This window comes from Choloepus didactylus, chromosome 12 (assembly GCF_015220235.1).
Source record: "Choloepus didactylus isolate mChoDid1 chromosome 12, mChoDid1.pri, whole genome shotgun sequence".
NCBI lineage: Eukaryota > Metazoa > Chordata > Mammalia > Pilosa > Megalonychidae > Choloepus > Choloepus didactylus.
This window is the reverse complement of record NC_051318.1, coordinates 26,767,422-26,794,951: the sequence shown is the minus strand read 5'-3', so window position 1 is coordinate 26,794,951 and position 27,530 is coordinate 26,767,422. Positions and strand designations below refer to the sequence as shown.

Below are 27,530 nucleotides of genomic sequence, written 5' to 3'. Positions count from 1 at the left end.
TTTAGATAACAATATTCCCTTTATGTGCTATTATTTCCCGATTTTATTTTTAAAAAATGAGTATTTCAAATTTTCTTCTTGTGTTACAGGTCATGTGCATCTTAGAAGCTTTTGGACATGCCAAGACAACTCTTAATGATTTGTCCAGTTGCTTCATTAAGTATTTTGAATTACAGTTCTGTGAGAGAAAAAAATATTTGACTGGAGGTAAGTATAAAAGTAACTGAAATGGAGTTCTCATGCAGCACCACAAGGGGGCAGAGAAACACTGACAGAAGTATGGGAATGACAGGAAAGCAAATCTCCATCACATTTTAAATAGGCACACTATGGAGAGAAAATAAATATAAAACAAAGCAGGAATGATAAAATCCATTTCTTCATTATGGATGTCTTTATAAACTTCTGATGATAATTCTTGAATATTTAAATAATTAGAATCCCACACTTGTTGCTTACAACAAGTATCAAGACTCAGGCATACCACTGTGTGTGTGTGTGTGTGTGTGTGATGTCAGGTTATGAGTTCTAAAATTATTGTGAATTTAAAAATATTCTGATTTGCAAGGTGAACCTCTAAAGATGATTATTGTCTAACCTATACCCTAGTGAAACAAGCAAACACCAAAATTTGCGGAAATGAACCAGGCTTGCTGAACCTAGAAACTGACTCAAATACTCAATTTAAATGAATTCTAACTTCAGTATATAATTTCTTCACAAAACACACATTGAAATCTATTTTAAATAAAACTGAATCCATAATTTGAATGAATTAAAACAAATCAAAACATCAAAACAATCACCAAACTAAACTCACATGAATCCATTTCTCACTTGATTTAAATACTTAATATGCACTTTATGAAAACGCCTTATTTCAAATTCAACTTAAAATTTACATAGGATTCTACATCTTTCCAATCGAAACAAATTATCCAATCACATTAATGATATAAATGTGTTCTTGGTGGAATGCCTGATCTGCTTGAAGGAGTATACTATTTTAGAAACTTTTGTAACAGCTGTCAGCAGGTAAACTTATGCTAATTACAAGTGGTTTTTGAAAGGGCTCAATTTTATTTCTCTTTTGTCAAGTTACCCTATCTTTCCCTCAGGAAATAAAAATTAATGATGACTATAACCTAGAAACAAAACAGGTGTATTTTGCAGTGAGTTTGTCAAAGACATATTTTTTTCTAAATGAAATTTTATTTAAAACACATGCATGAAAAGGGTGAGAAAAAAATAATTTAAATGTTGAAATTAGAGGCTTCAATTCTGTAATAAGGAAGTCCCCCCCCCACCCCCCCAAATCCATGATCTGAAGTTCTTCTTGAAGGTCTATACTTTTAGGAGGATTTCTTAGTACAGATATCTGGTGAAACTCTAGTGTTCACATCTTGACTTTATAGAACATCCAAGTAAGAATGCTCCGCCAAGGAAAAAGATACAAGACCTAATCTTACCTCTTTGATTGTGAGCACAGTTTTTGCTCTGAGTTTTCAGTGGCAACTGGGCTGTGGCCTTACTAGCTGGATGGATAGGAAGTGCCCCAGGGTAGGAAGCTCAGGCAGTCCTCAGCTGTGTATTCTAACCCTTACCACTCAAAAGTGTGGCCCAAGAACTAGCAGTATTGGTATCCTTTGGGAGCTGTTAGAAATGCAGGATCTCAGGCCCAAACCAGACCTCTTAATTGGTACTTTGCATTTTAACAAGATTCCCAGATGATTCACATGTTTACTCACATTTGAGAAACCCTGTTCTAGCCCAACCCCAAGTAAGACAGGCATCGGGCATTTTTGGACAATTGATGCAGCAGAGAAGTAGCTCACCTGATATGTCATTAGCGTGCCTTTTTTTTTTTTTTTTTTTCTGGGTTCAGTTTTCCTCATACTAAGGCGAGAATGCAATAACTGACTTCTGAAGGTATTATCCATTTACTAATTTTTCATTTTTTGAATGAATAGCAGTTAACATATATATGTTCTCTTCTTCAGGAATCTTGATTTAGAAAATAATTATGTGCACATATAAAAAACAACTGGAAAATGCTACAGTAGAGACCAACTTGTCTAGAATTCTGTTAATCAGCAATCTCTATTAACACACAGTCCCAGCCATCTTCAGCATAATCAAATCCACTAATACTTCTCATGCAGCTCCTACAGGCAACATACTGTGACACAATAAAAATAAATATTCATGAAGATGAACCTGAACTACTTCAAGGTCCTGAAATGCCATCTGAATCATTAAGGAACTATTAACATAAGCTCATTATAATTCCAGCATTGTGTATAACTTAGTTTATTCTTCTGTTATTAAAATAGCAATGATCCAGGCAGGCTCCACTGTTTTCTCCACATTGCACACTGCTTTTCTACTCATTCTGTTCTCCTAATTAATACTCTTCAGTTCCAGTCGCCTGCGTTGTTTGTTTGGTAGCTTCATGCTGTGTCCTTTTAAAAATCTGGCCAAATTATTTGGTGATTGTTTTTATGGTATTTTTAATGAAGAGTGATACAACTGCTAAAAAGAAAAGAAAAGCCATTGCTATTTGAGCCTGCGTTAGTAGAAGTGTAATACCTCGAATACAGATGGTAAGACCCCATTGTATTTTGATGGGGTCAGACTGGGGAATTCTGTTCTTTGTGTCCTGTATTTAAGAAGAAAAATTAAAGGAATACCTTCCTAGAACGTTTATCAAAAGAATGAAATTTCAAGCACCATACCCTTTGAGTAAGAGTTAAGGAAATGAAAAATGTCTAAACTGAAAAAGAAAAGATTTAGGGGAAATATGACAAGTTCCTTCATATATCTGAAGATTTTTGCTACCACCTGGAAAAAGTCTTGAGTACAAAGATATATTTTGCATATGATAGAGAGTTGGAAGACATTTCAGAGAAGAGACATCTTCACTTAAATCACAAGAACTTTCCGTCTTAACTTCCTTATGATTACAATGTACTCTGTCACCAAGTGATGGATATATTCAAGTAGGATGAAAGAACAGACACCCAGAGTGCTGAAATTATTCCTACTTTACACAGGACACTTGGACTAGATACTGAAAGGTGCTGCCTAACTAAACCTTCTCTAAATCCAAGTATGAAGTGCTCTGTTAACTCTTGATTTGATATTTGGATGGCTAGCAGAGTGAAATCAAAGCATTTACTTGTTGCTTGGTGACTTTTAGCATAAATAAACAGAGAGAATATGAGACTAATATGAGACCTAATGTTTCAGCCTTGTTTTTCAAAATTATTTTCAGTTTAATAAAGAGCATCATCATCACTCTTCCTACCCTGCCTCACCAAAATAGGCAATGAGCACTTTAAGAAGCTTTAAGTCAATGGGATGTTTTTGAATAATTTCATCTGCATTTTTTGAAAGAAAAATTAAAGAGGTGTTAACGTAAAGTACTTCACACAGCTTTTAAAGAGAACTGAGTCATCACAACATTTTCAAAAAAGCGTTCTGAATTTTTAAGTGTTCATTAAAATAGTTAATCAAATTGGAGTACCTCGAACTAGGTCAAGTAAATGTAGTTTACAGGTTTATTTTATAATTTATGGTGGTCTAAATTTCCTTAAATTATCAGTGTTTATGGTTCTGCTCAAGACCAAACTTTGTCTTTAAGTTAACAAAAATATAAAATCTCTAATTCATTTTAGTATATATTGCAAATTTTGGACATAGTACACAAAGCAATATCTTAACAGAACAGGCACAAATAGATGAAGTAGAATAAATCAGTTTTTTCCTCAGCTAATCACTTTTTTGTACAGGAATCTTCAAAAACACGTGACCTTCTCAGTTGGCTCTTTAATATTTTAATTTGCTGACACTGCTTCTTAGGAACTACAAATCAAGTCACAAAGTAATCTTAACGCAAAGTGATATGTTATAGCGGAAGGAGGACTTCTGGACTTGAATCTCAGCCTAGCAATTGTTTTGAATGACCCTGGAAAATTATTTTTCCCAACTATAAAATTAGAAGATTGGGCTTCATGCTCTCCTGTGTTCCTTTCAGAACTGTTTCATTTAATTGGAAATAATGTACTTTTGAAGTTGGTCCTTTCTCACTCTTGTAAGAGAAGATTAAGTGGTTCAACATAGCTCCCCCTTACTATGAAAAGCATAAAAACTGGGTGCTGAGAAAAGTGATTTTGAGCATCAAAATATGTTATTATAAACCTCTTCATTTAGCTAAGATAGGTTGTGAGTAGATCATAGTTCTTACCATATCCCAAATCTCATTTGGCAGGTAAATTTTCAAAATTGAACCATTCCATTTACCCAGGGTAAATCGTAACTAATACACAGATATTTTTCAAGTAATAAAGTGATCTCATCTTCTGGAATATTTATTATTGAAGGAAATGCTATTCACTAAAAACTGAACAACGGACTTAAAAGTTCACCACATCCCAGGAAACACAGAGTTTTACTGTCAGTACAGTGAGCTTGGGGTAGGGTATGGTCTCTTTCTGTGATTTTTTTTTTTCCTTTTCTTGCTCTTTCCTATAAAACTCACTTGTTAAGGACTGATAGAAATTGCGAGTCATTAAGGGCATGTCTTTATTACATTCAGAATGTGTAGAGAGCCAAATCCATCAATATCACCAATATATTCAGCTTGATCAAAAGAAAAATATTTGTGGGCTTCTAAGTACTTGGCCCTCGTATGAAGTGAACAAGAGCACAATTTGTAGAGCCAAAATACCTAGGTCTATGGCCTATGGAAAGTCACTTAACTTTTCTATGCCTCATTTTCTCTTCTGTATGCTGGGATAATCATTGTCCCTTATTAGGGTTCTTTTGAGTGTTGAATGTGTTACTATTGCTCTTTAAATCACTTAACAACTTTTACTTTTACTTTCATTTCAAAATTTAGTCTCCATTTCTCATCATTTGGAGAAGGGCTCTTTCTTGAACCCTGAAGAATGTCTCTATAATGGAAATTATGAAAGATTTTTAGAAATAATATGAATACGGAGACCAGTTAAGATTTCTTATGCTTTTCCTAACTGTTTAATGTTGCAGTGGTACACTTTTAATAATAAAAGTTAAGCTGGAGATTTGGAAAGTATCAGACATCTAACATGAAGAATGCCAGCTAGAACTTCAAAATCTTTGGAAGCATTTTGTCTGAAGTTTTGGGGACTAAACTACACCTTTTTTCAGTGTGGCCAAAAATACCATCTTACTTTGCCTGCCTTGTCATTTGATAATTTATAACTCAGTATAAACAAATATTAATTACATTTTTAAATCCATTCAGGCTCTCCCAGGATTTATCACTGAGATGAGTCATATCACTGAAAGAGTATTTAAGTATGCTGGCTCATTCATGTTTAGCTCCATTTCCTTTCCATCACTCCCAATATTCTTGACTTTCATCTCAAAAAAAGCTTGCCTAGAAGTCCAAGAAATAGGCTCTCTCAGGTGAATATTGCCAGAATCTGGCTTGAAGCTCAGTAGTATCTTACAAATAATTTTAAGTAGATTATAAATAGTTTTTAAATTATTTAATGTGAAAGAAACAAGAAATATATTTTAAAGGAAGCTTTAAGAGGAGCAGAACAAATTAAGTTAGTTCCTAGATACTACTAAAATGGTTACTCCTAGTCTTCTTAAAATTGGCTGAAAGGGAGAAAACATGGATATCTGAAATTCTTTGAAAAACAAATGATACTGTATAGATTGTAGAAAGAACATTTTCTTCCCATTGAAATTTATATGGAATATTTCACGCATATTCATGACTTCTGAAAACTTAGTTATGAGACTTTTCATATATACATGCACACACCTATGTAATCAGAAAAGTTAAACATTTGAAGGCATCTTAAAATAATACAAACACCCTGTACCCTACTAGCTAAAGCAATCTCTCCAGCTTCTGCAGTAATATCTTCACATGGCTACATTCAGTGCTGCATCACCATCCTCAAGTTTGATACAATGAAAATCAAACTGAACACACTCTGGTCCATATGAGAATTGTAGTAAGCAACTAAGTAGTATTCAGAAACAGACACCATTTTGAACAAAAGATAAAAGTAGATCACACATGTAGGAGCAATTTTTTAATTCAATTTATATTTATTGGGTGCTGTTATAATCCACACACTATTACACATATAGGAAGTAAAAATATGAATGGGAAAAAAAAGTTCAGCCTTCGAGGATGTATCAATCTAGTGCACAAAACAGTTCAGTGCATCTAAAGGCTGAATATAATTTGATAAAAATCATAGTATATACAAACTATGGATGAAGAGTAGAAAGAAAGGCACCTGTGAGTAGTTAACAGAAATCTTTGCAAAGAAAATGTTTGCAGGAGACTTTGAAAAGAAATAGGAATCATCAGGCAGACACGAGAAGTAGGGATAGTAAAGAGACTTTTCCACCAGCCAGAGTCAAGACCTAGAGGAGGACAGATGTGGCAAGTTCAGGGACCTGCAGATGGTTTATATATGGGAACTAAAGAGTATATATGATGGCATAGAAGAGATGATGTAAAAGAGATGATAGAAAAACATATTCAGGGGCCAGAATCCTATGCCCTGATGACAGCCTAATGAGAAGGTGAAATTTATTCCCTTGTTCAGTATTCCTCAAATTTTAGGTTATGCCGTGTGTGTGTGTGTGTGTGTGTGTGTGTGTGTGTGTGCGCGTGCGTACGTGCGTGTGTTTGAAGGGAAACTATTCTTATAGCCACTCATAAGTAACATAAAATAATTTCATATTTAACATAATGAAAGATATAAAAATATGAAACAGGATAGGCAGAAAACTTTAAAATTCTTCCTTTCTATTTTACTGGGCAAAATGTGACCTGGAAAGGAAAAAAAAAAGCCTTTTTTTTTTTTTTTTTAAACATACTATTGTTACTAAAAGGATAATATTCTTTGGTAGCTCAACACAAGGTTAAATCAACCATCACTAAGTGTCAGGCATGTGATTAGGCTTCAGATATTTCCCCTCTCAATTTGTATAGCCACTTGGTTGATCTCCTTAAAATTTAAATTCAAGTCTGTCATTCCTTTGCTTAAACCCAGAAATGACTCTCAGTTCTTTTTGGAATAACATTCTTTTCACAGCCAATGAGGCCCCATCCTTGCCTAGCTCTTCAGTGTCTTCTCATATCCCTCCTCCTCCTATCCATTGTTCTCCAGGCACACTGGCCTGCTTTAAATTCCTTAAATATATCAAGACTTTCCTGATGCCGAGGCTTCTGCTGGAAACCTCATCCCTTGTCTCCCGGCATGACCAAGTCACTCTCATCTTACAAGTCTCATTTCAGATGTCACCTCTTCGAGAAACATTCCCCAAACCACTCTTTCTAAAGCACCCCTCAATCCAAGCGTCATTTACACTCCATCACATCTCCTTGCTTATTCCTTCACAGCACTTTTCATAACCTGAAATTATCCTTTTAATTATTTGTCTCATTAGTTGTTGTCTGTTTCTCCTACCAGGATATAAGTCCATAAATGGCAGAGATCTTGTTTGTACTGGCTAGTCCTAAACACTCATTAAGTATTTATTGAACTGACGAATATAAGGAATATAAAATACCAATAAAGTGAAGCAGTAGGAAATTCATTTTAGGGAGGAAACTATGTAAAGTGATCATGAAGTCATTCATGCTAACAAAGAGCACATATTTTATTGAGCTTGTAAAATATAATATATGGAAAAATTCTCAATATTTAATTCTACATTATTTTTTTAAAATTAGATCCAATTTTTCTACATAGTTGCAATTTGTTTATGCTAATAATAGAACTATGAACTATGTTCTACATGCTTAGTCTACTCCATGTAAACATGGGGATGGGCAAATCAGAAATATGCTGGAAGGATGACGAAGAGAGGAGGGAGCCAGCGTCCAGGTGTGGAAAGTGGAGAATATTTAGCTCTGTCTTTTCTGCACTCTGAAGACATCTGAATCTATTTAAGTGGAAATGAAATTTAATAACAATCAGAGAAATATTCCAATAAATATGTCAAGATTATGTTTCCTCCTTAGGAAACTTAAACCTTAGAGTTAAGACAAATGAAATAGAAAATCCATTAAGGTTTGTCTTGTGTTTTTTCAAATCTTGATTTTAAATAAACAAACCAGAACACAGTCATCAACTTCATTACCAGCATCGTCAATTATCCTTAGTGTTATAATCTTAATTGCACATTCTTTTAAGAGTTTCAGGGTGCTCTAATTTATTTTATCTGATTTGAGGAGAAGCATCTTTTAGTGGAAATAGCCTGGGCTTTGGAGGTAAAGCCAGTTTGTTTTTAGTAAGAAAATACCTGCAGCAGAATTTAAATGAGGTCGTGTCTGAAAAGCACCTGACAGTGCCTTTTACACAGGAGGTGCTTTAAAATGATAGCTACAATCTTTTTGGAGCCCTATATAAGAAGCCGGGGACATTTGTATCTTCTCCTGCACACCCTATGGATGGAGAAAGTGAAATGAAGTGGAGTGTGGAGATTGGCCATTGTTCAAAGGGTCTACTACTTTTGAATGTCAGATTCAGAAGTAGAATTTGAACTTTTCATTTCTGGCTGAGGCTTTTTCACACACACATCACACCTGATCATGAATAATGAAGTAAAAAGAAATGCAGAAGTGTGAAGAGAGAGGAATATTTGCCTCAATTAATTAACCAATAGGATGCTGTTTGGTGATTGCTAATTGAAGCCATGTTGCGGCTTTCTGGGAAGAGGTCCTAACTGGTCATATGTCTATAACTGAATGGGCAGGATGAGAATGGGTGTTGGGATTCAGAGGTCAGGGGGAAGAACAATGAAGGTGGACATTTTTCTTTCTTGAGGAATAAGGAAGTTTACTTTCCTCCACTCCATTTCATATTGAATAAAAATTGATATAGATCTATAAAATATTTTACTGTATTTATTTTGCAAAATACAATCTATGAACATATCTTGACAGCACCAAATCATTTTTAAAAATATGTATTCCTATAGAGGTATCTGGATAGAGGATCACAAGTGTATTTCTAATCAAGAATATTTTTATGTAAAAATGTATTTTAAACCATACAAATCTTGAGAAGTAAAAAACATCACTAAGCAGAAACTTATTTTCTGTGGGTGGACACTTACATGAATGAGCCCCCAAACATCTTTAACTTAGAATCCAATCACTTTCTTTCTGCTGTTTATAGTTCCATTTGAGTCACAACCAAAAGGCCTGCATTTTCTCCATTTGGAAGAGTATTAGAGTTATGAGGCAGTTCGAGTTTTGGGTGGCTTTGTGTTTTCTTCCATCTAAATGCTTCTTCAAGATATGTTTTCAAAGTTCTACTGATCAGAGGCCTGCTAATACATAGCAATTTTACTCACTGTTGGAGATGAGATAACTAGGATGATTACTGATTATATTGTTCTTAAATTTAGATGAAGAGTTTCAGAGTCACTGTAGGGTGTGGAATTTGATTAGTTTGAACATTGCTTTAAATAAAGCTTATATATTTTGGGGACAAGTGGGTAGACTTGTCAGCTCTTTCTCTGAGTACAGGAGCAGGGTTCTCATGAGTCATCCACCCAACTCTCCACTCTCACCTAGTATTTCTTCAGTTGATGACTAGAAAAAAATAGGAGGGAGCAATTGTGGCAGTTCATTCCATATGTGTATAGATTTTTAAAATATTCAAAAAATAATATTCCCTTGAGAAGTAGATTACTTTTACTATCAATATTGTCAATCCGAAGAAAGCATAATGGAAAGTATTTCAGCAAAAAGTTTGTATAAAGAGTAAAAACAAAAAGAAATTTAATAATTAAGACCTTAATTAAAGCCTGATTAAAAACCAATGGAGGAATAGAAAAGAAACTACATGTGGATGTGCGTGCGCGCGCACACACACACACACACACTTAGCACTACTTTTGAGCCATTAATTAAAGGGATATTTTGAAAGATCCTTTATTTATATACTTGTGACCCCTTTTCTAATTGCTCAGTAAATGGTATTAATTTTGACTTTTTTCATAGTACTGATATCTATTCTGATTATTTGGCTCAACTGACCACTTACTAAATTAACAAGAGACAAATGGAAATAGTGGATTTGCAGTGTTCAAGTAGATTTGATGTATGAAACCAAAATTGGGTAAATGAGAGTATAAGAAGACACATTTTTGTTTTTGAAGGTCAGACTGTAGTATAATTATTAGCAGATTCATTTCATAAGATGCTATTTGTAGTTCAAATGTAGGAAATAATTAAATCCTTCTGCCTTCGTAAAAGCAATTATCCCTTTAGTCCAAAAAAAGATTGATTATGGATTCTTGCTTCAAAGTGGAAAACTACAGTAATTCATATTTGCATTTGAAATTCAAATACATCACTGCTCAGTGACCATTAATAATAAGAAGAACTTAAGTCCAAATAATAATAATGTTTATGCACCGGAAGCAGTAAAATTTCCATCATGCAAACATGCAACATAAACTTGAATTAACACTGGTTTCTATAATGCCAGTCCTAAGCTCCAAGGCAAAATCAGGGATGTGATTTCCATATTGCATCCATTTGGCATTGTCCTGCTGCCTTGAAGTAAGTTTCAAAAACATGTATTAATTACATAAATTATTTATTTTGCTTTCTTTTGTAATCTTTTGAAGGCAGAGGACCACAACACTGAGACTAATTAGGTATTAGTCTTGCTAGTATACATGTGCTGTAGTGATAAAATAAGATGATGTGACACTAATCACATTGTCAGATGTCACTTCATAGCCACATCATCTGTCTCTATAACTGGGTTATAAACTTTATTGTTCAAGTATTTGTTTCATTATCTGCTACTAAGTTATAACCCATGTTTTAACTCCTTCGTATGATTTCAATATAGGTCTTGACATTTTCCTAAACTATATTCTAGATATTAAATTGCATCCACATAAATTCAAGTCATATTTGGCTCTGCTGAAATGGGTTTCTCCCAGTGTTTCTAGCAATAAGCAAGCACTCTATATATCCCTAGACCTTAAAAGAGTGGGCACCAGGTGTGGCCTCTCTTTCTCTAAGCCTACTTAGCAGGTAAACCCACTGCCCTCCCCACTACATGGTATATGACTTCCAGAAGTGTAAATCTCCCTGGCAACATGGGACATGACTCCTGGTGATAAGCCTGGACCTGGCATCGTGGGTTTGAGAAAATCTTCTCTACCAAAAAGGGGAAGCAAAATGAAACAAAATAGAGTTTCAGTGGCTGAGAGACTTTAAATGGAGTCGAGATGTCACTCTGGAGTGTATTCTTATGTGCTATATAGTTATACTTTTTTAGTCTTTAGTGTACTGCAATGGCTAATACACTGAAATGTTGAACTGCAACCCAGTAACCTTGATTCTTGAAGACGATTCTATAACTACTCAGCTTACACGGTGTGACTGTGTGATTGTGAAAACCTGGCTCACACTCCCTTTTTCCAATGTATCGACAGATGAGTAGAAAAATGGGGACAAAAAGTAAATGAAAAATAGGGTGGGATGGGGGGATGGAATGTTTTGGGTGTTCTTTTAAACTTTTATTTTTATTCTTATTCTTATCTTTTTTTGGAGCAATGAAAATGTTTAGAAATTGATTGTGGGATGAATACACAACTATATGATGGTACTGTGAACAAGTGATTGTACACTGTAGATGATTGTATGGTAAGTGAATATATCTCAATAAAAAACTGAATTTAAAAAAAAGAAAGAGTGTGCATATTCAATTCTGACCTGGTCCCTAGTGAAGCTTTTTAGTGTTTGACAGCAGACCACTTTACACTTTACTCTTCATTAATAGAACACAGCAACACAGCTGCTACTTTCAAATTGTGGGACATTAATGGAGAAGGTCAGATACTTCTTTCAAGTGGAAGTCTTGTTTCAAATTATATGTATACCAAAAAGTTATGCATTAGAAAGAAAGCTGCATTATCCATTGTCATTAATTAATGTGTGTAAATTTATGGAAATGAAACTAATAATGCCATTTAACAGAATCACTTTTATTTTTTTTAATTTAAATCAGCCAGAATTTATACATATATGCTAGAGAAGTCTCGTCTTGTTTCACAACCTCTCAGCCAGAGCAATTTTCTCATCTTCTATTTGTTGATGGATGGGTTATCTGCTGAAGAAAAGCATGGACTTTACCTTAATAATTTATCTGCACATCGGTAAGTGACTAAGTATTTTCTGTCTAACAGAAATGCTTACAAATTGTGATTGCAATTTATTGGCCTTAAATTTCCCTTCTATTTTACAGAGAAGAAATGGTGACTGAAAGAGAATAGTTAGATACTGTCAGGTTAGAATCATTCATGTAACTTTGTTATAACCATTTACTGATTGCTTAGGTGAATTTTTGTATTTATGTATAAACTTGTGTATTTACTTTCCTACTTTTTAGATCAGACTAAAAAGATTAGTTCATTTATAATGTTTTCTATTCCTTCTGGTTACTTTGGATTTAACATTAGCTATGCATGCCCAATCTTTGGTAGTCTTTTGAAATAACAGGAAATTTTGAGTAATTATTATTCATTAATAACAGATGAGGTTACATAATGGATTAAGATGAAAACATAAGGAAGGGGCTGATTTTGTGCTTCGGAGGAAGAAAGCATTTGTGTTAAAATTAGGATGGTGGAGGGTAAAGGGTTGTGAAGATAATGAACTGAAGAATGTTTTCTCAACTTGTGCATTTCTTCCAATGGCCTGAGTTAATGTGTCCCCCTACAAGGATTGGTCCAGATTGGGGTTGGGATGAGAACTAAAAACAGGGGATAAAAGGATTAAATCCCATTCAAAGAGAAGTTTCATGGGAGAAGGAAGAAAGAGAGAACTGGACAGGCTTATCCAAACTCACTAATGAATTGAATGGCCAGAGGGTGAGAGAAGTATACTCTAGAATACCATATGGGTTTCCTTTAGACATCTCTGGGTGCCTGATATATAGTTTATTGGGTCTTTGTTATAGGATTCAAGAATAATTGTGTGAGTTTGCATAATTTTAAAACAGCTTTTGTGAGAAATATTAACGTATACTACAGAAGAAAAAGAAACAGGCAGGGGGGTTGCTCCATTCTCCTGCTTACAGTCAAGACAGTGCTTAAGCCCCAAGATGATGGTTGAGAAAACAAGTTTGGCAGCTCATGCCACCTCATGTCTCCCCTATTGTGCATACACACTCAGGCTTGTTCAGGCATGCAGAGAGCCATTTACACAGGTCCTCTCTAGTTTGTTGTGTCGATTGGAAAGAAGAGATTTTGTTCTAGTGGAGGAGACACATAATAGACAGGTTAATCGTAGTGGAAAGTGCTATGATGAAAAGTAAATCAGGGTTAGGTAACAGAGATGGTGGTGGCTGTAGTGTTTTGGGTAGGTTAATTAGGGAGAGCTTCTTTCAGGTGATGACTGATAAGCAGAACCTGAAAGAGCTAATCAGAGTTTTCAAGCCAGATGGAACAAGTACAGTGGCTCTGAGGGATCAAGCCTGGTGTTTTTTAGGAAAAGCATGAGGACCAGTGTAACCAAAGTTGCCTGAGCAAGAGGGAGGAGAATAGAGATAAAATGAAAAGGACAGTCATGGTCAGACATTTGGGTTTTATTTGAGTTTGATTTAAAGCCATTGGAAGGTTCTGAGTATGGGAGGGGCATGAATCAATTTCCACTTTAAAGATGGCTCTAAGTCTGCAAGGGCTTAAGCAACTCATATGGTAGTCAAGAAGTAATGATGGAATTGATAAGGGTAGCAGCAGTGGAGATGGTAAGAAATGGGAAGATTCAGAATATGTTCTGAAGATAGGGAGGACAGGATTTGTGGGAGGATTGAACATAGGATGTGAGGGAATGACATAAGACATGAATGAATTCTATGGTGGTGCCTGCGTAACACAGGGTTTCATTTACAGAGACAAAAAAGACTAGGAGGAAAGCAGGTGCATTTGAGGAGGAGTGTAGCCAGAGAATCAACTGTCCTCTTTTTCCAGGTTGAGGCTGAGAAGCCTAGAAACCAAAATAGAGATATCAAGAGGAGGGGTCTCCAGGGAAGGCAGGTCTTACATTGCACCAAACTCTGATAACCGGTTAGAGAAGTGACAGGATAACCTTTGTCCTCTCCATGGCTCTGAGGTGTGAGTGACAGTGGATGAAAGGGTTAGGAGAGAAGTGATTGACGGTGACATGATTTATCATTATATTGACACTAGCATCAAATTTGAGTGAAAATATTACAGTTCAGGAGTGGAGATACAGTTTCTCATGTTGAGTAGTCAAAAGGTTGAAGAGGTCTTATCAAAATTGCATTTTATTTAAAATTGAAAACTCTTTGAGGGTTTACTTTCCTCAACTACAAAAAAAATTCAGAAGAAAAGACTCTGCTAATTTGAAGTATAGTTGCCCAGGCAAACATACCTTAAAAATAGATATCCCAAGCTACCAGGACATTAAAATGTTTTGTATCAAATCCCATCATTTTATAAAGGAGATAATCAAAGCAAGAGCCACAGAGAACCTTGTGTTGAAATGATTGTTACGTAACAACAGTATTGATAAACCCATTGCTGGAATTAATTTTTTCCTTTTTCTACATAGAACATCTCTAACTGTATACTAACATGGCCGTAGGAGGAAAAACATCATGGGATATTGAGGGGTAACTTAACAAAAGAAAAGTCTTTTGTTGTTCCTGTGTCCTCAGTCTTTCTTACAAGCAAGAATCCAAAGCTTATAGCAGATAATTAGGTTAGAGGGTGTGTGTGTGTGTGTGTGTGTGTGTGTGTGTGTGTGTGTGCATGCATGTGTGCTTAACATTACTGACATAGAGTCACTGAAGAATAAAAGGCAACAATCTCATCTACCATTCAAAAACACAATTTAACTTCCTAGTCGTTGGTTTGGACAATTTTTCTGAACTGTGTGAGTGTGGGGGAGAAAACAAGGATTCCATTATTGAGCTCTAGTTCAAACAGTCAATTCTCTCTTTGGAAAAGAGTTTGGAATCATTTAGGATACTTAGAAAGTTAAACAGTGAGGAGGTGCTTTGTCTAAAGCTCCAACAGGAAAGAACTCAGCAAAATTCTGAATAATGCAGTTCTCTTGAACAAAGCAGTTATTTTATTAAAAATGTTATAAGTATCTAATGGGAGCAAAAGAATACTTCTGAATAAAAATATACACCAGCACTCCAGCCTCTTAAAAATATCAGTTGGAACATTTGTACAATGACAATTCTACAGGCAAAGTTTTATTTAATAATAACAAACTGTTTTTTCATATTATAATGCGTTATTAAATTTTTGTGATTCTTATCATGTGGGTCTTCTCACAATTATAATATTGATTAATCTCACTTTTATATTGATGAGCTTTGGGGAGTTCATATGTGAATGAGAGTTGAATTTTGGTTGGTATCTACTCTTTGTTTAATAACCACGTATATTAAGTACCATCATTCTGAAAATCCTTTGGCTTGTTTACAATCAGAAATATAGACTTGCATTATTTCAGGGCTGAACTTGCTAGCTTTCTAACCTTTCACAAGTTAATGATCTCTCTAAGCCTCCTCCTTAAAATCAATACTCATAAGTAAAGGAGTTGGTTATCTGTAAAATACATAGTCTCATGCCTAGCAGATAGTAGGCACTCAAGAGTTAGCTTTTGTTATTTTAATGGAATCTATTTATCTGATTTTCTCTAAAAAGATGTTGAACCATTCATCTATTAAATAGAACAAAACAGCCTATGAATTACCATTCAGAATATCCCTTTGTTTATTGACTCATTCCACAGTGCCACTTGTAGTGAATTTTGATGATGTTGAGTCTTAAAGCAAACCCTACCAAAAAATTGCAAATCTGCTTCTCTTTCATTACTTACATGAAACAAAATAAACCGTATTTGTAACAATAGGTGTGAGCCAAAGGCATAATAAAATTTTATCATATGTTCTTTTCTGATTACAATTCCAAAAAAGAAGAAAACAATGCTGAAACTAATGCTTTTTACACTAGTTTTCAAATTTTGGCCTTGATTTTAGAACTAAACGTTTTCAAAGCATCACATGATAACTTATGAAGATTTATTTCAGCATTAAAATGTACCTGAAAATTTAATTTACTTCCCTATTTGTGACATTAGAACAATTTCTACCACACAAGCAAGTAGCATTCTTGAATAACTTATGTTAACTATAGCATACAAATGGTATATATATATATAAGCATCAGCCCCTGTGGCTTAACTGCATGAAAACAATATCTACAACACTTTGCATAAGCAGCTTCCTGCACAGATTATTAAAAAAAAAAGAAGAAGAAGAAGAAGAAAAATCTCTAGATTTCTAACATTTTAAGCTGTGCCACCACTAAGAGTAAATTTCTGTAGCATTCCCACAAGATGGCACTCTCTCCAGAAAGTTGGACTGGAACCGAAAAAAAAAATGTTCATCAATAAAGGTTTCCTCTTTTTTAATGGTTCTTGCTATGATTTACTTTTTTTTTTCCTGAATGTTTGTTTTTTTAAATTTGTGTTCATTTTTTTTCTTTTTCTATGTAATACTAACATTGTATCTTGGGAATGCATGTAACTTATATTCATGGGAATTGAGATTTAATGAAAATAAAAGTAGTCATTCATTGCTTATCTTCAGCATTCCTTAAACAACTTTTATAGGTTCAGTCCTAGAACAGTTGAGCTATTAAATACGAAGAAGTTATTCCTAATCTCCCTTCATATTGATTAATGATGGAAATGATTGTGGGGCTGCGTAATAACATTTTTCAGTAAAGGTCAGATTTTGAATTATAAGCTGAAAGCAAGCAATAGTTTGATTCAGAGTGTTTGACCTGTTTCTAACCTTGTGTGGTAGTGAAAGGAAACTCTGACTCACCAAGTATTTGAACTTGTGATCGCTGCCTAGGAGTACACCTGTCATAGTAGATGCCTGCGGCAGTTAACTATCAGAGAAAGTTCATTTTTTTGCTAAGGATTTATTATGAACATTGGACTTAATCTAAGAATCTTTCACACAATAAAACATAAGCTAAGAGTAAACAAATATTAATTTGTGGGTTATTCTTCATAATTTTTTTGATATAATAAAATGTTTACTAGACCACACATTTTAGGCAAGCCAGGCTTGAATGTTCCCAGGACAAAGGTTCAAGAAAAGAGGTACTTTAATCCATTTCTAATTGACTCTATTATTAATAATATAGTGATAATCATAATTGTCATAAATACAATTCATGGAAAACTTACCATATGCCAAGCACTGTTCTTACCATTCAATTCCCGTATCTCATTAATCTTAACCCAACCGGAAGCAGAAGGTGCACAATTTTATCTGCATTGTAATGCCAAGGGATCACAGCTGAGAGGTCAAGGAAGAACCGAAGTGTGAATCCAGGTCCTGCTGACTCTTAGCCTTAATCCTATATTGTCTTCAAAGCAATGCTATGTATAAAATGACCACAATGGCCTTTATGTCCTATATCAATGAAATTTTAAAGAAAATGTCAGGGAAAGTGCAAGGTCAAAGTCTTGTTTAAGTAAATTAACTTATGTCATAGAGTTTGTCACCTCTCACTACCAGGAAAAGCAATTCTTGCTCATTTCTTTATCCAGTAGCATAATAAAAATTCTGAAAGTAAAGAGCTTTTATCATCTTAGCTGAAAGTTACAATATTGAAATTATAGGAAGGATTGGATTAGCTCTGTAAAAGGGACCAGGAGACTTTAACTTACGAAAAGCCAACATGTAGTAGTTAGGATAATTGAGTTTCTTACTTCCTTACATGCTGGATCTATATGTTTCCAAAAGAAGAATGAAAGGAAAAAAGACATGTATATCAGACACTGTGCTCTGCTTCTTTAAAAATGTTACTTTAGTTAATCTCCCAAGTCCTACAGAAGAGTTATTAATATCTTAATTATATTAATAAATCTGGAGCACAGATATGTAACTCAGTCAAGGATGTTTGGTAAATGAACAATCCAGATTCCAAACCCATATTTGGCTTTAAGTGTTTGTTTATCAGAACTCTTTGATTGCTAGTGTCAGATACCAACTCTAATGCACTTCAGTGTGGGTCACACAACTGGAAAGGGCAAAGGTAACCTAGCTACAAGGAGACTAGAGTCAAGAATTCAAATGCCACCATTCTCTCTCTCTCTCTCTCTCTCTCTCTCTCTCTCTCTCTCTCTCTCTCTTCCTCCTCTCCTCTCATGCACACACACACACACACACACACACACACGCACACATCTCTTCTTTTCTGTATAGTTTTCCTAATATGGAAAGGACAATGACCACAGTTTAGGAGCTCTAGAGAGAAATCAAAGTGTTTCTATCCCAAAGAAGTCATCTGAGTGGTTTACGTCATGGGCTCATCCCTGGACCCTGTGTCAAGGGGAGAGAGTAGTATGGTTGGGGCTTGAGTAGGAAGTGAGAATTGTTTAACAGAAGAAGGGGGAGAAAGGGAACTGGGCACAAACAAACAGCCACACAAGGCCCTGTTCTCTCCACTCTATTGTGCTTCAACCACCAGGCTAATTCCCAGCAGCCCTGAGGCAATATCAACCTGGTGTCAGAATGCAATCGTGGGAAACCTTGTAGACAGGCACAATTCTGACACTTTGTACTGAGAGACTTTGGCCAAATTTATAACCTTGATTTTCCAACCAGTTGGCTCAAATAGCCACCCGAACACAAGACCAATAATGTAAAATTATTTTGTGAGGACTGTAAACAAAGATTGTAATATATTTCCACATAATTTCTATTTTATATGTTTCCCCCAATATATTTGTGGGTTTAAAACAACACTATGAGCTGCCCAATCCACACAGTTATTAAGTAACTAGTATGTGAGAATTTTTACCAGAAATGCTGTATTTGTTATCTGAATATGCTTCAAAAAATTCAGATTTCTACAATATCTTTAAATCTGTGACATTTATTGCTTTCATTGTTAGTGGTAGTTCTGTGTTAACTACTGTAATACTTTTGAAAATAATAATAGCTCTAACTTACTGAGCATTTTCCACAGATTTTCTCTGTCTTCTCCTTCAAATTTGTGATAATGGTAGCATCATTCAGATTTTGATAGTGCAATCACATATAAAGAAACATACACACACGTATGTATATACACATAAAATAAACCAGATATTGCCTTTAGGACTTTGTTAAACACTTCACCAACATTTATCGAGTTCCCGTCACTATGCTAAAAAATTACTTAGAGTATCTTTCAATTCTTTTAATAATCTTATGAGATACATACCAATATCATACCTGTTTTATGGATGAGGAAACTGAGACCTAGAGGTGAAATAACTTGCCCACAGTCACCCTGGAAGCAAATTAGAGAATGATAATTTCAAACCCAGGTAGTCTGTCTCCAGATGCCACATGCTTAACACTGCTAAGGAGTAATGGGCAGCCCTTCCAGCTAGAAACTTTCTTTCTCTGTTATGACATAGAAACATTAAAATCAGTGCCAGACAGTTATGACTTGGATAAAAAGTTGAAAATTTGCATTTTCTCAACATATTCAGACTATTAAACTCTTCTCAGAATTTTGTTTCTAGTCCTTAAAACTCTTAATTTGATTTTGTCCATTTTCTAGTCCCCACTGTAAAAGAAGATATCATGATTTTCAACTTTTCTTGTATCTTCATCCTTTAAATGCAGTGATGCACTAAGTGCTGACTATTTCCATATTGAATCTCTCTCTTCATTTACATTTCATCTTTCCCTGGCCAGGCCTTTCTTACTTGAGTTCTCTATCACTACACAGCATCCTAGCTGCTTGCCTTTTCAACCCCACTCTTTACACTCACATCAGATTAGCGGTTTAACTATAAAACCTCAGCTCAGAAGCCTTCACTAAATACAGCTTTTCTGTCATATCAAAGAAAAGACCTTAAAAAAGTTGTAGGAACAGATAGTTAACATGTTCTTTAAAAGTGTCCCCATCAGTTTCTCAGTAGTGCCTTTAGCTAAAGTTGGCTATAAGTCAAGTGAAATTTTAGGTTTGGGGGAACTACAATAAATGCTGATTTTCAGTGTTGTTGAGTGAAGAAAATAGATTCACTTGAGACAAGATGGCCAACCAGCACATTTAGCCTTCTGTTATGAAAACAGAAAGTTATTCTTATATTAGTGGAGAGCTTGATGGAATGGGAAAATTGTGGATCTTGGACTGACACATCTGAATTTGAGTCTCCATCACTTGTTTTCTGTGTAACTTTCAATACATTACTTAAACTCCCTGAGTCTCCATTTCCTAGATGCCTAACACATTCTCAAGTTTAATATGAGTAAATAAAATTATGAATTTAGAGCTCTTTAGTGCAGGTCTTCAATTGCTTATTCACAATCCTGAAATCCAAAAATTTAGTTATGACTCATTTGCTGATAAAAATCTGACCCAATGTGAACTCTTTTGGTAGCAAAACCTGAGCCTGAATTGATGTAAGTGTATTTATAATCTTTATGTATTTATATATTGTGGCTATTCATATGGTTTCCCCCCAAATTGAAGTGTTTGATTAGGGGATATGGCCCAAATACTACTGGTAACATAAACATTGTAAATTATGTATATTCTCAGTTTCAGAACATATTTGACTTCAAAGCTTAGGATAAGGGGTTGTAGACCTGTGTAATATCTAGCTTGTGTAGACCTGAAAATACAGCAGTTATTATTTTTTCTCACCAAGGTCATAACCCATCTTACCTCAAAGGGCCACAAGGCAAAATGTTCACTAAAAGGAGCACTAAATCAGCTCATGTATCTGGGTAACAAAATTCTACTCATTTGCAAAATCTCTCTCTCTCTCTTTCTTTTAATTCTGTTTCTCCCTTATAAATGAGAATTATTTTATTTAATACTGAGTGATGCAGAACTGTACAAGATGCTAAACAGGAGTAGATTTCGTGTACAATTAATTAACTTTTCCAAGTTTGTGATATAATTTGTAAATGGAATCATGGCTCTCAGAGATGAATGAAGTTTGTTAAGAAGGGCAGCAGGCCTTTCAAATATTTGCATGGAAACTCCACCACCGTTTTAGAGAGTCATGTTCACAGTTCCACTTATGTGTTTGTGTATGTATGTGTACTTGAGCATGTGTGTATATAGGAATGTGTCTTCTCTCCAAAATCTGCTTACGTGGTTGTAGCAAATAGCATCACATACTTGGGATACTAACTTCTCCCAGTCCCTCTGCACATTTATTTTAAGCCAATTCACTTGGTGTTTCTTTCTCTCCAGTGGGACTTACCAGTTTCTTCCTGTCCCAGTGGGACTCCTGCCCCTTGCACTCAGCAGCTCAATGTCACCATGTCCTCTGGGCCTTCTTCTAGGTCAAGAGTGACCATCTCCCTCTGATGTGTTCTATCGCTTGGGGGCCTGCCACGTGTCCACTGTGGCCTAAGTGAATAATCACCCCCAACCCAGCCCACATCTGCTCCACCTGACATCGTCCCTTTACTGACTTTAGTGACCATTCATCATTTTTTTGGGGACATGACTCATGAAATATCTTATCAGTGCTTTTCACTTGCACTTTCCCAATGATCTCCCCAGTTTCCTGTCTAGAATGCAGGAAAGATAGGATAAATATGGCACAGTTGAATATAAGATGCTTTTCTTTGCCCTAGCAATATAACCACATGGAAAAAATCAAAATACAGGAATAGCTGTTAGCAAAATCACACACATGTGGGCCTATAAAATCAAACCCTCTACTACAGTTGAGATTTAGAGGGATTATGTCCTCAATATGGGGTTACTGTTGTTTGCATTTCATGACTATTCGATGATAAATACTTGTTAGCTACTAAAAGCAGCACAGCTTATTAGCCAAAAGCACACAGTTGAAATCAGGCTCCACCTCTCCCTGGCTGCCTGACTTGGGAAAGTCATTTAACCTCTCTGTGCTTTACTTTCCTCATCTGTGAACCATGGCCAACTTTATAGGGTTGTTGTGAGGGTCAAATGGGCCAACACGTGGGTCCTTAAAAAGCCTGGGCTGTAGTAAGCTCTATAGGAGCATTAGCTAGTATAATTACTGTTGTTGTAGAAGGGTCTTTCCCATTGAAGTTTTATGAGAATAACTGAAATACTAATTATTATGGAAAAGAATAAAATTTAAAGTTTTAAAATGCATAGAATAATTGGAATCTATATAGTCTTTCTCCTGGTTTATGTCTCTACCTCCACACAGTTCTGCCCAGGGACACTCCTAATCTCTTCTGTTTTGCATCAAAAGACAGGGTCTGGGCTTTGATTCATCATGTAACCATGATGGATTGTTTAAATTTAAGTGATTTAAATTTAATTGCATATTTTGATGAAAATTAATGCAGCAAATTTGAAGAAGTGAGGGAGACTGAGAAGAGAAATGAAAAGTGGATGGGACAAGAGACTGCAGTTGGTGCTGATGTATTGAGGAACCATAGCCAGTTTTTCCATCTAGGCCCACTGCTTAGCTTCTCTTATTTTCCTTTTATGATAGTAACAGATGACATCAAGTTACCGAGAATTTTTAAGTACAACCCAAGGCAAAACTTGAATATTTCTGGAAAATTTCTTATTTCACATCTTCCCCATGGCAAAAAAAGAATCAATTGTTTCAGCTTAAAATGCCAGAATAGAAAAAATATAGAGAGATGTTCTTTAATTCTAAAACCTATACTTATTTCATGAGAAAAGATGATGATGTCAATAAGATTTTGAATAGACTATTTGCTACTGACATTTGTCTCTTAAAGTAGACTCCATTAAGTTCAAACTAGGCATATTGTGTAGGTGAAAGAAGACGTATTTTGAAATCAATGGCATGATGTGGCTTTTTATGTAGAATCACATAATGTTTATGTGTATTTGCACACAGATCTAAAATTACCTTCTACACTATAAGTCTAAGTATTTGAAGTGAATGCTGTTGTACTCGTAAATTCACAGAAAAATCTGAAATCATGTAGGAAGTATCATTAAAATCATAATTACCAACATTTCTTTGGCACTTGGTTTATGAAAGGAGCTGTGCTAAGAACTGATGTATGTCATCCTCCCTTATCTGTATCGCAAGCTAAGAAATAGGCTCCAGCCCATGCTACAGATGAAAAGACATATGGAAAGGATAAATGAGCTGTCAAGTTACCTAAATTCTTACATGCAAGGAAAGCTAAAGCCACGGTTTTGCCTAGACCTCTTTTAAACTTTATTATTTTACCTTTCAAACCCTGATTTCTAAAAGCCTGTGAATGACTTGGTCAAAATATTTGGGGGAAGAAAATGAAGTGATTGTGGACCTTTTAGATGTAAAGAAAAGTTTGAGCCCCTAAGGTATGGGTTGTTCCAACTCGGTGTCCTACTGCTAAATATTATGCCTCAAAGATGCTGGTTGACCATAGAGGTTAGAAATAGAAACTTTAGATACAGAGAAGAGTGAATGGTTACATGACCTGTTAAAAAAATGAAGACAGTACTGCTAAATAATTATTATTTTAACAATCACTGACTCCAGGAGAGTTTTTTGGGGGGAAGAGAACTAGTAAAACTAATGTATGGTCAAACAGAAAAGGACTATGGATTAGGCAGACTGCTAAGGGGGTTGTGGGATTTCATTCACAGAAAACAGAATAGTGCTTTAGAGGCAGAGGGAAACTGCGTGGATAGTGACGATGGAGAGGGTAACAGGAATTTCTCCTGACCAGCGTGGTCTGACCCACCCACCAGCCTCATCTCAACCCACCCTCGCCTGGCTCTTGGTGTTCCTGCTTTCACTTCCCCAAACATGTCATGCTTCTTGTCACAAACTGTCTGCTTACACGATTCTCTTTAACCTCTGCCTTCTTAATTCCTCCTGTTCCTTGCAGATTCAGAATTCTCGGAACTCAGACTGAGTACTTTTGGTTTCTTTGTTTTTTGCTTGTTTACAGAATTCTGCCACACCATGAACTCATATTAGCCATATAATAAATGCAAATACATATTTTATATTTTTTATCAATTACTCTTGGGACAGCTCTTCTCCAGCCAGCACTTGTATAATTTTATATTGGAACCTAAGTATGGGCGTTCATATATAAGCTGTTAATTTTCATTTTGTTAGTTTTGTCTTTTCTGACACTGACATCTGTTGTATTATTGAGTTTTTCAACTATTTGAAGCCTCGTCACAGAATTTTGCTAGAAGTAAAGGCTTTCTGTTGTCTTCCACCATCAGTGTATGGTCTTGTTTGCCTTAAGAGAAATTAACTTATTATAGCATTTGAGTCTGTACGTAAAGCAAGTTCTCTTGTGAATATATATTTATATGCCCCCCCAAGCACTTAGATTATCTAACAGCCATCTCTAACTCAACATGCCCAAATCTGAACCCTTGTTTACCTGCACCTGTTCCATCCTCAACCCTCCCCATATTAAGAAATGGCAACTCCATCCTTTTGGTCGCTTAGGTAAAAAATCTTTGGAGTCATCCTTGACTCTGTTCTACGTAAAACTGATACTCCATCCATCAAGCTGGCTACTCTCAAATATGTCCAGAACCTGACCACTCCTTACTTTCTCCACAACTATCACCCTGGTGTGAGTCACCAACATATTTACCTGGATTACTAAGATAACCTTCTCCCAGCCCCCCCACCCCCATAATGTGCTCTCAGTTCAACAGCCAGAGCAAGTGTTTGAACACACTCTGCTGCTCCCAAACCTTCAGAGTTTCCTCCCCACCCCACCCCACCTGGGGTAAAACCAACCACTGGTCTATAAGGTTTTGTATGATCTGATCCCTTTTACTGCTCTGACCTCAATTCCTATTTTTGCCTCTGGCTTATTCCACCCTGACCACAGAAGATTGCATATTGTTCTTTAAACATCCCAGACACATTCCCATCCTAGGGTTTTGCTCTGGCTTGTCCTTCCTGGAACAATTCTTCCTGCGGATACCAGCTTGGCTAATTTCCTCACCTCCTTCAAGATTTTGCTCAAATCTCCTCTTTTCATTTAAGCACCCAATGCAGACTTCAGCCTGAATTCTTACCACACTCCCAAACCTTCCTACCGTGCTTTACTGTTTTCTTTCTGTAGCACTCAGCACCTATAATCTACTATATAATTTACTAGTTTATTTTTTATTGCACATTGTCTGCTTCCTCCTATGGGAATTTAAACTCTATGAAGTCAAGGATATTTGTTCAGATCATTGATGAATTAATTGCAAGTCCCTAGAACAGTTCTTGGCATGGAATAGTTTCTGAGTAAATGCTTATTGACTGTGAAATATATGAAAGTTTCTGTTTAACTGAAGTTATTGAGGATGTCTTATTCTTATCCCCCAAAACATAGCATGTTCTTAAGATTAAAAGATACTCTCAAATAATTCATGACTTTCCTTGAATGGATTATTGTTTGCCATTACCTGAGACTTTCTAGTACTATTCCTGGGCTTGTTTAATTTCAGATGTGTAAAACATACCAAGTACTCTTTGTATTTATTTACATAAAAATACATTTGGATATGATGCTTGTCCCCATTAATCTTCTAGCTGGACACCACACATAAGATGTACAAAGTACTGTGAGATGTCATAATGCTGTAAATTTCCCACCTAAGATACTATGAATCAATGGACTATGTCACCTCTATGGTTGTGAGGCTCTTTCCTAATCACACAAATCTAAATGCTGCTCCTAGCACAGCGGGGTCAAGTCCACACTTCTGTGAATCATGGGAAGGAAATTAATTGTGCTTTTACCACCCTATTCAACAAAGTATCTTCTGCTTTACAAATATAAACAGATGAGTGATCATTCCTAATAACGTGCTTCAAAGAATCACCCTTCACCCACCTTGTGGTCTGAGTGGTCAACGATTCTTTCTTTGAACTTCAATAGGAAGAAATTCAAGTCAGTTTCATTCCGTCTGAATTGCTTAGATTCACCTTTAGAAGAGCAATATTTCCAAAATTTCCTCACTTTTTGAATTATAAGAGCCATGTTTGTTTCTACTGATTTAGCTTTCTGCATTGCAGAATGATGGCATTCACTGGTCATACCAAAAAAAAAAAGGCGGTAGAAGTTGCATGAATTTACTTCAGGAGGGTCTCTCCAGCAGTACGGCAAGGTGTGCATAATGCACAATGCACTTCTTATTTTAGAACTTACCAGAACTTCTGATATTGATGAAGCCTACCGGGTTTTGTTTGTTACTCCAACTCTATTTTAATCTGTTTGTCATTCCCTGAAGTATTTAGCTTAATTTTTTCATGTTATTTCATATCTGCAAAGAAATGGTTTCTGAATTGCATTGCTCTGAATGTGGCATTTCTTCTCTTGACTATTTCTTGGTGTGTAAAGCAAACTCATTTTCAACCTTGCAAAGGTCTGTACTTGGTTTTCTGGGGACAGAGGACTTGAGTACATTTGTTTGTGTGTTCTCTGGCCTTTGTGCTGTTCAGAATGAAGTGAACTTTTGTGGAGTTAGCTGAGCATCAAACAGTGATGTCCAGATTCAAGGAAGCTAACATAATGACTAATTGCCTGTCCTTGATCATGAAATGACAATGCTTTCACTAGTATTTGCTTTTCTCTTGGCATCTTTTAAGATGATTCACTCATCTTTTAAAACAGGGAATTTATTACATTGTGTGTGTATGTGTGTTTGTTTTATTCAGGGGTGACAGTGGGTAACAGAAAGAGTGTAATGGAGAGGTGAACTTAGTAGTGCTTCTCAACATCCTTGGGGGAGTTTTAAAATATCGATTGATGCCTGCTACTTCCCAGAGATTCTGATACAATTGGCTGGGGTGTGGTCTCAGCATCAGGACACACCATATGATTCTAAATTGTCTAAATCAGGTGCTGTCATTTTACAGGTGTAAATCTTCTAGAGGCTCTGGGTGAACCTTAATAAAATCCAAGCTTTGGGAATTGATTCTTAAATGAGGCCTTCTGACCTGAAAGCTATTTGTATTTTACAGGATTTTTTGAAATTTCACAAATTTCCCTTTGAGACAAGATAAAGCCAGCCTCAGTATATATACTGTTGTGTGTGAAAACATATCCAAAGCATGAACACAATATTTTTCTGTAGAAATGGCAAGAAATTGTTAAGTAGCTAACAGAAATCTCAAGTAACCTGAGTTCTCACAACAAGCCTCCGAAGCAGGCCCTTTCCTTCCATTCCTACCCAAAAGGAAATAAATAAAATGCAAGGAGCCTTAAGCTCTGGAATGTTCAAAGCCACACAGCCAAGACATCCATCAGATCCAAAGCCCAGGCTTTTTCTCCATGCATCTCTGCCACCATATGTCTGTCCACCAGACACATTTTCAGTAAAGTGGCCAGAAATTACCCAGCAGGGGTTCTGTTCAAAGCATCTCTGTGATATTTCTCAAACTTTCTGTCTTCCTGAGTCTGTTGTTTTACAAATCCCCTCTGCACGACTCCTAGCCCTATCTCCATCCCAGCTCAAGG

The 27,530-nt window shown here is 35.8% G+C and overlaps 1 protein-coding gene across 1 annotated transcript in view; it reads left to right on the top strand.

Annotated features, from left to right (window-relative positions):
- The window catches only part of MYO16 (myosin XVI), a 580,757-nt gene that overhangs the window by 296,330 nt on the left and 256,897 nt on the right, over positions 1–27,530 (top strand). Inside the window, exons 15-16 of the mRNA XM_037800457.1 lie at positions 90–207; positions 12,063–12,210. Coding sequence (XP_037656385.1) covers positions 90–207; positions 12,063–12,210 — 266 coding nt within the window. The remainder of the gene's footprint in view (positions 1–89; positions 208–12,062; positions 12,211–27,530) is intronic.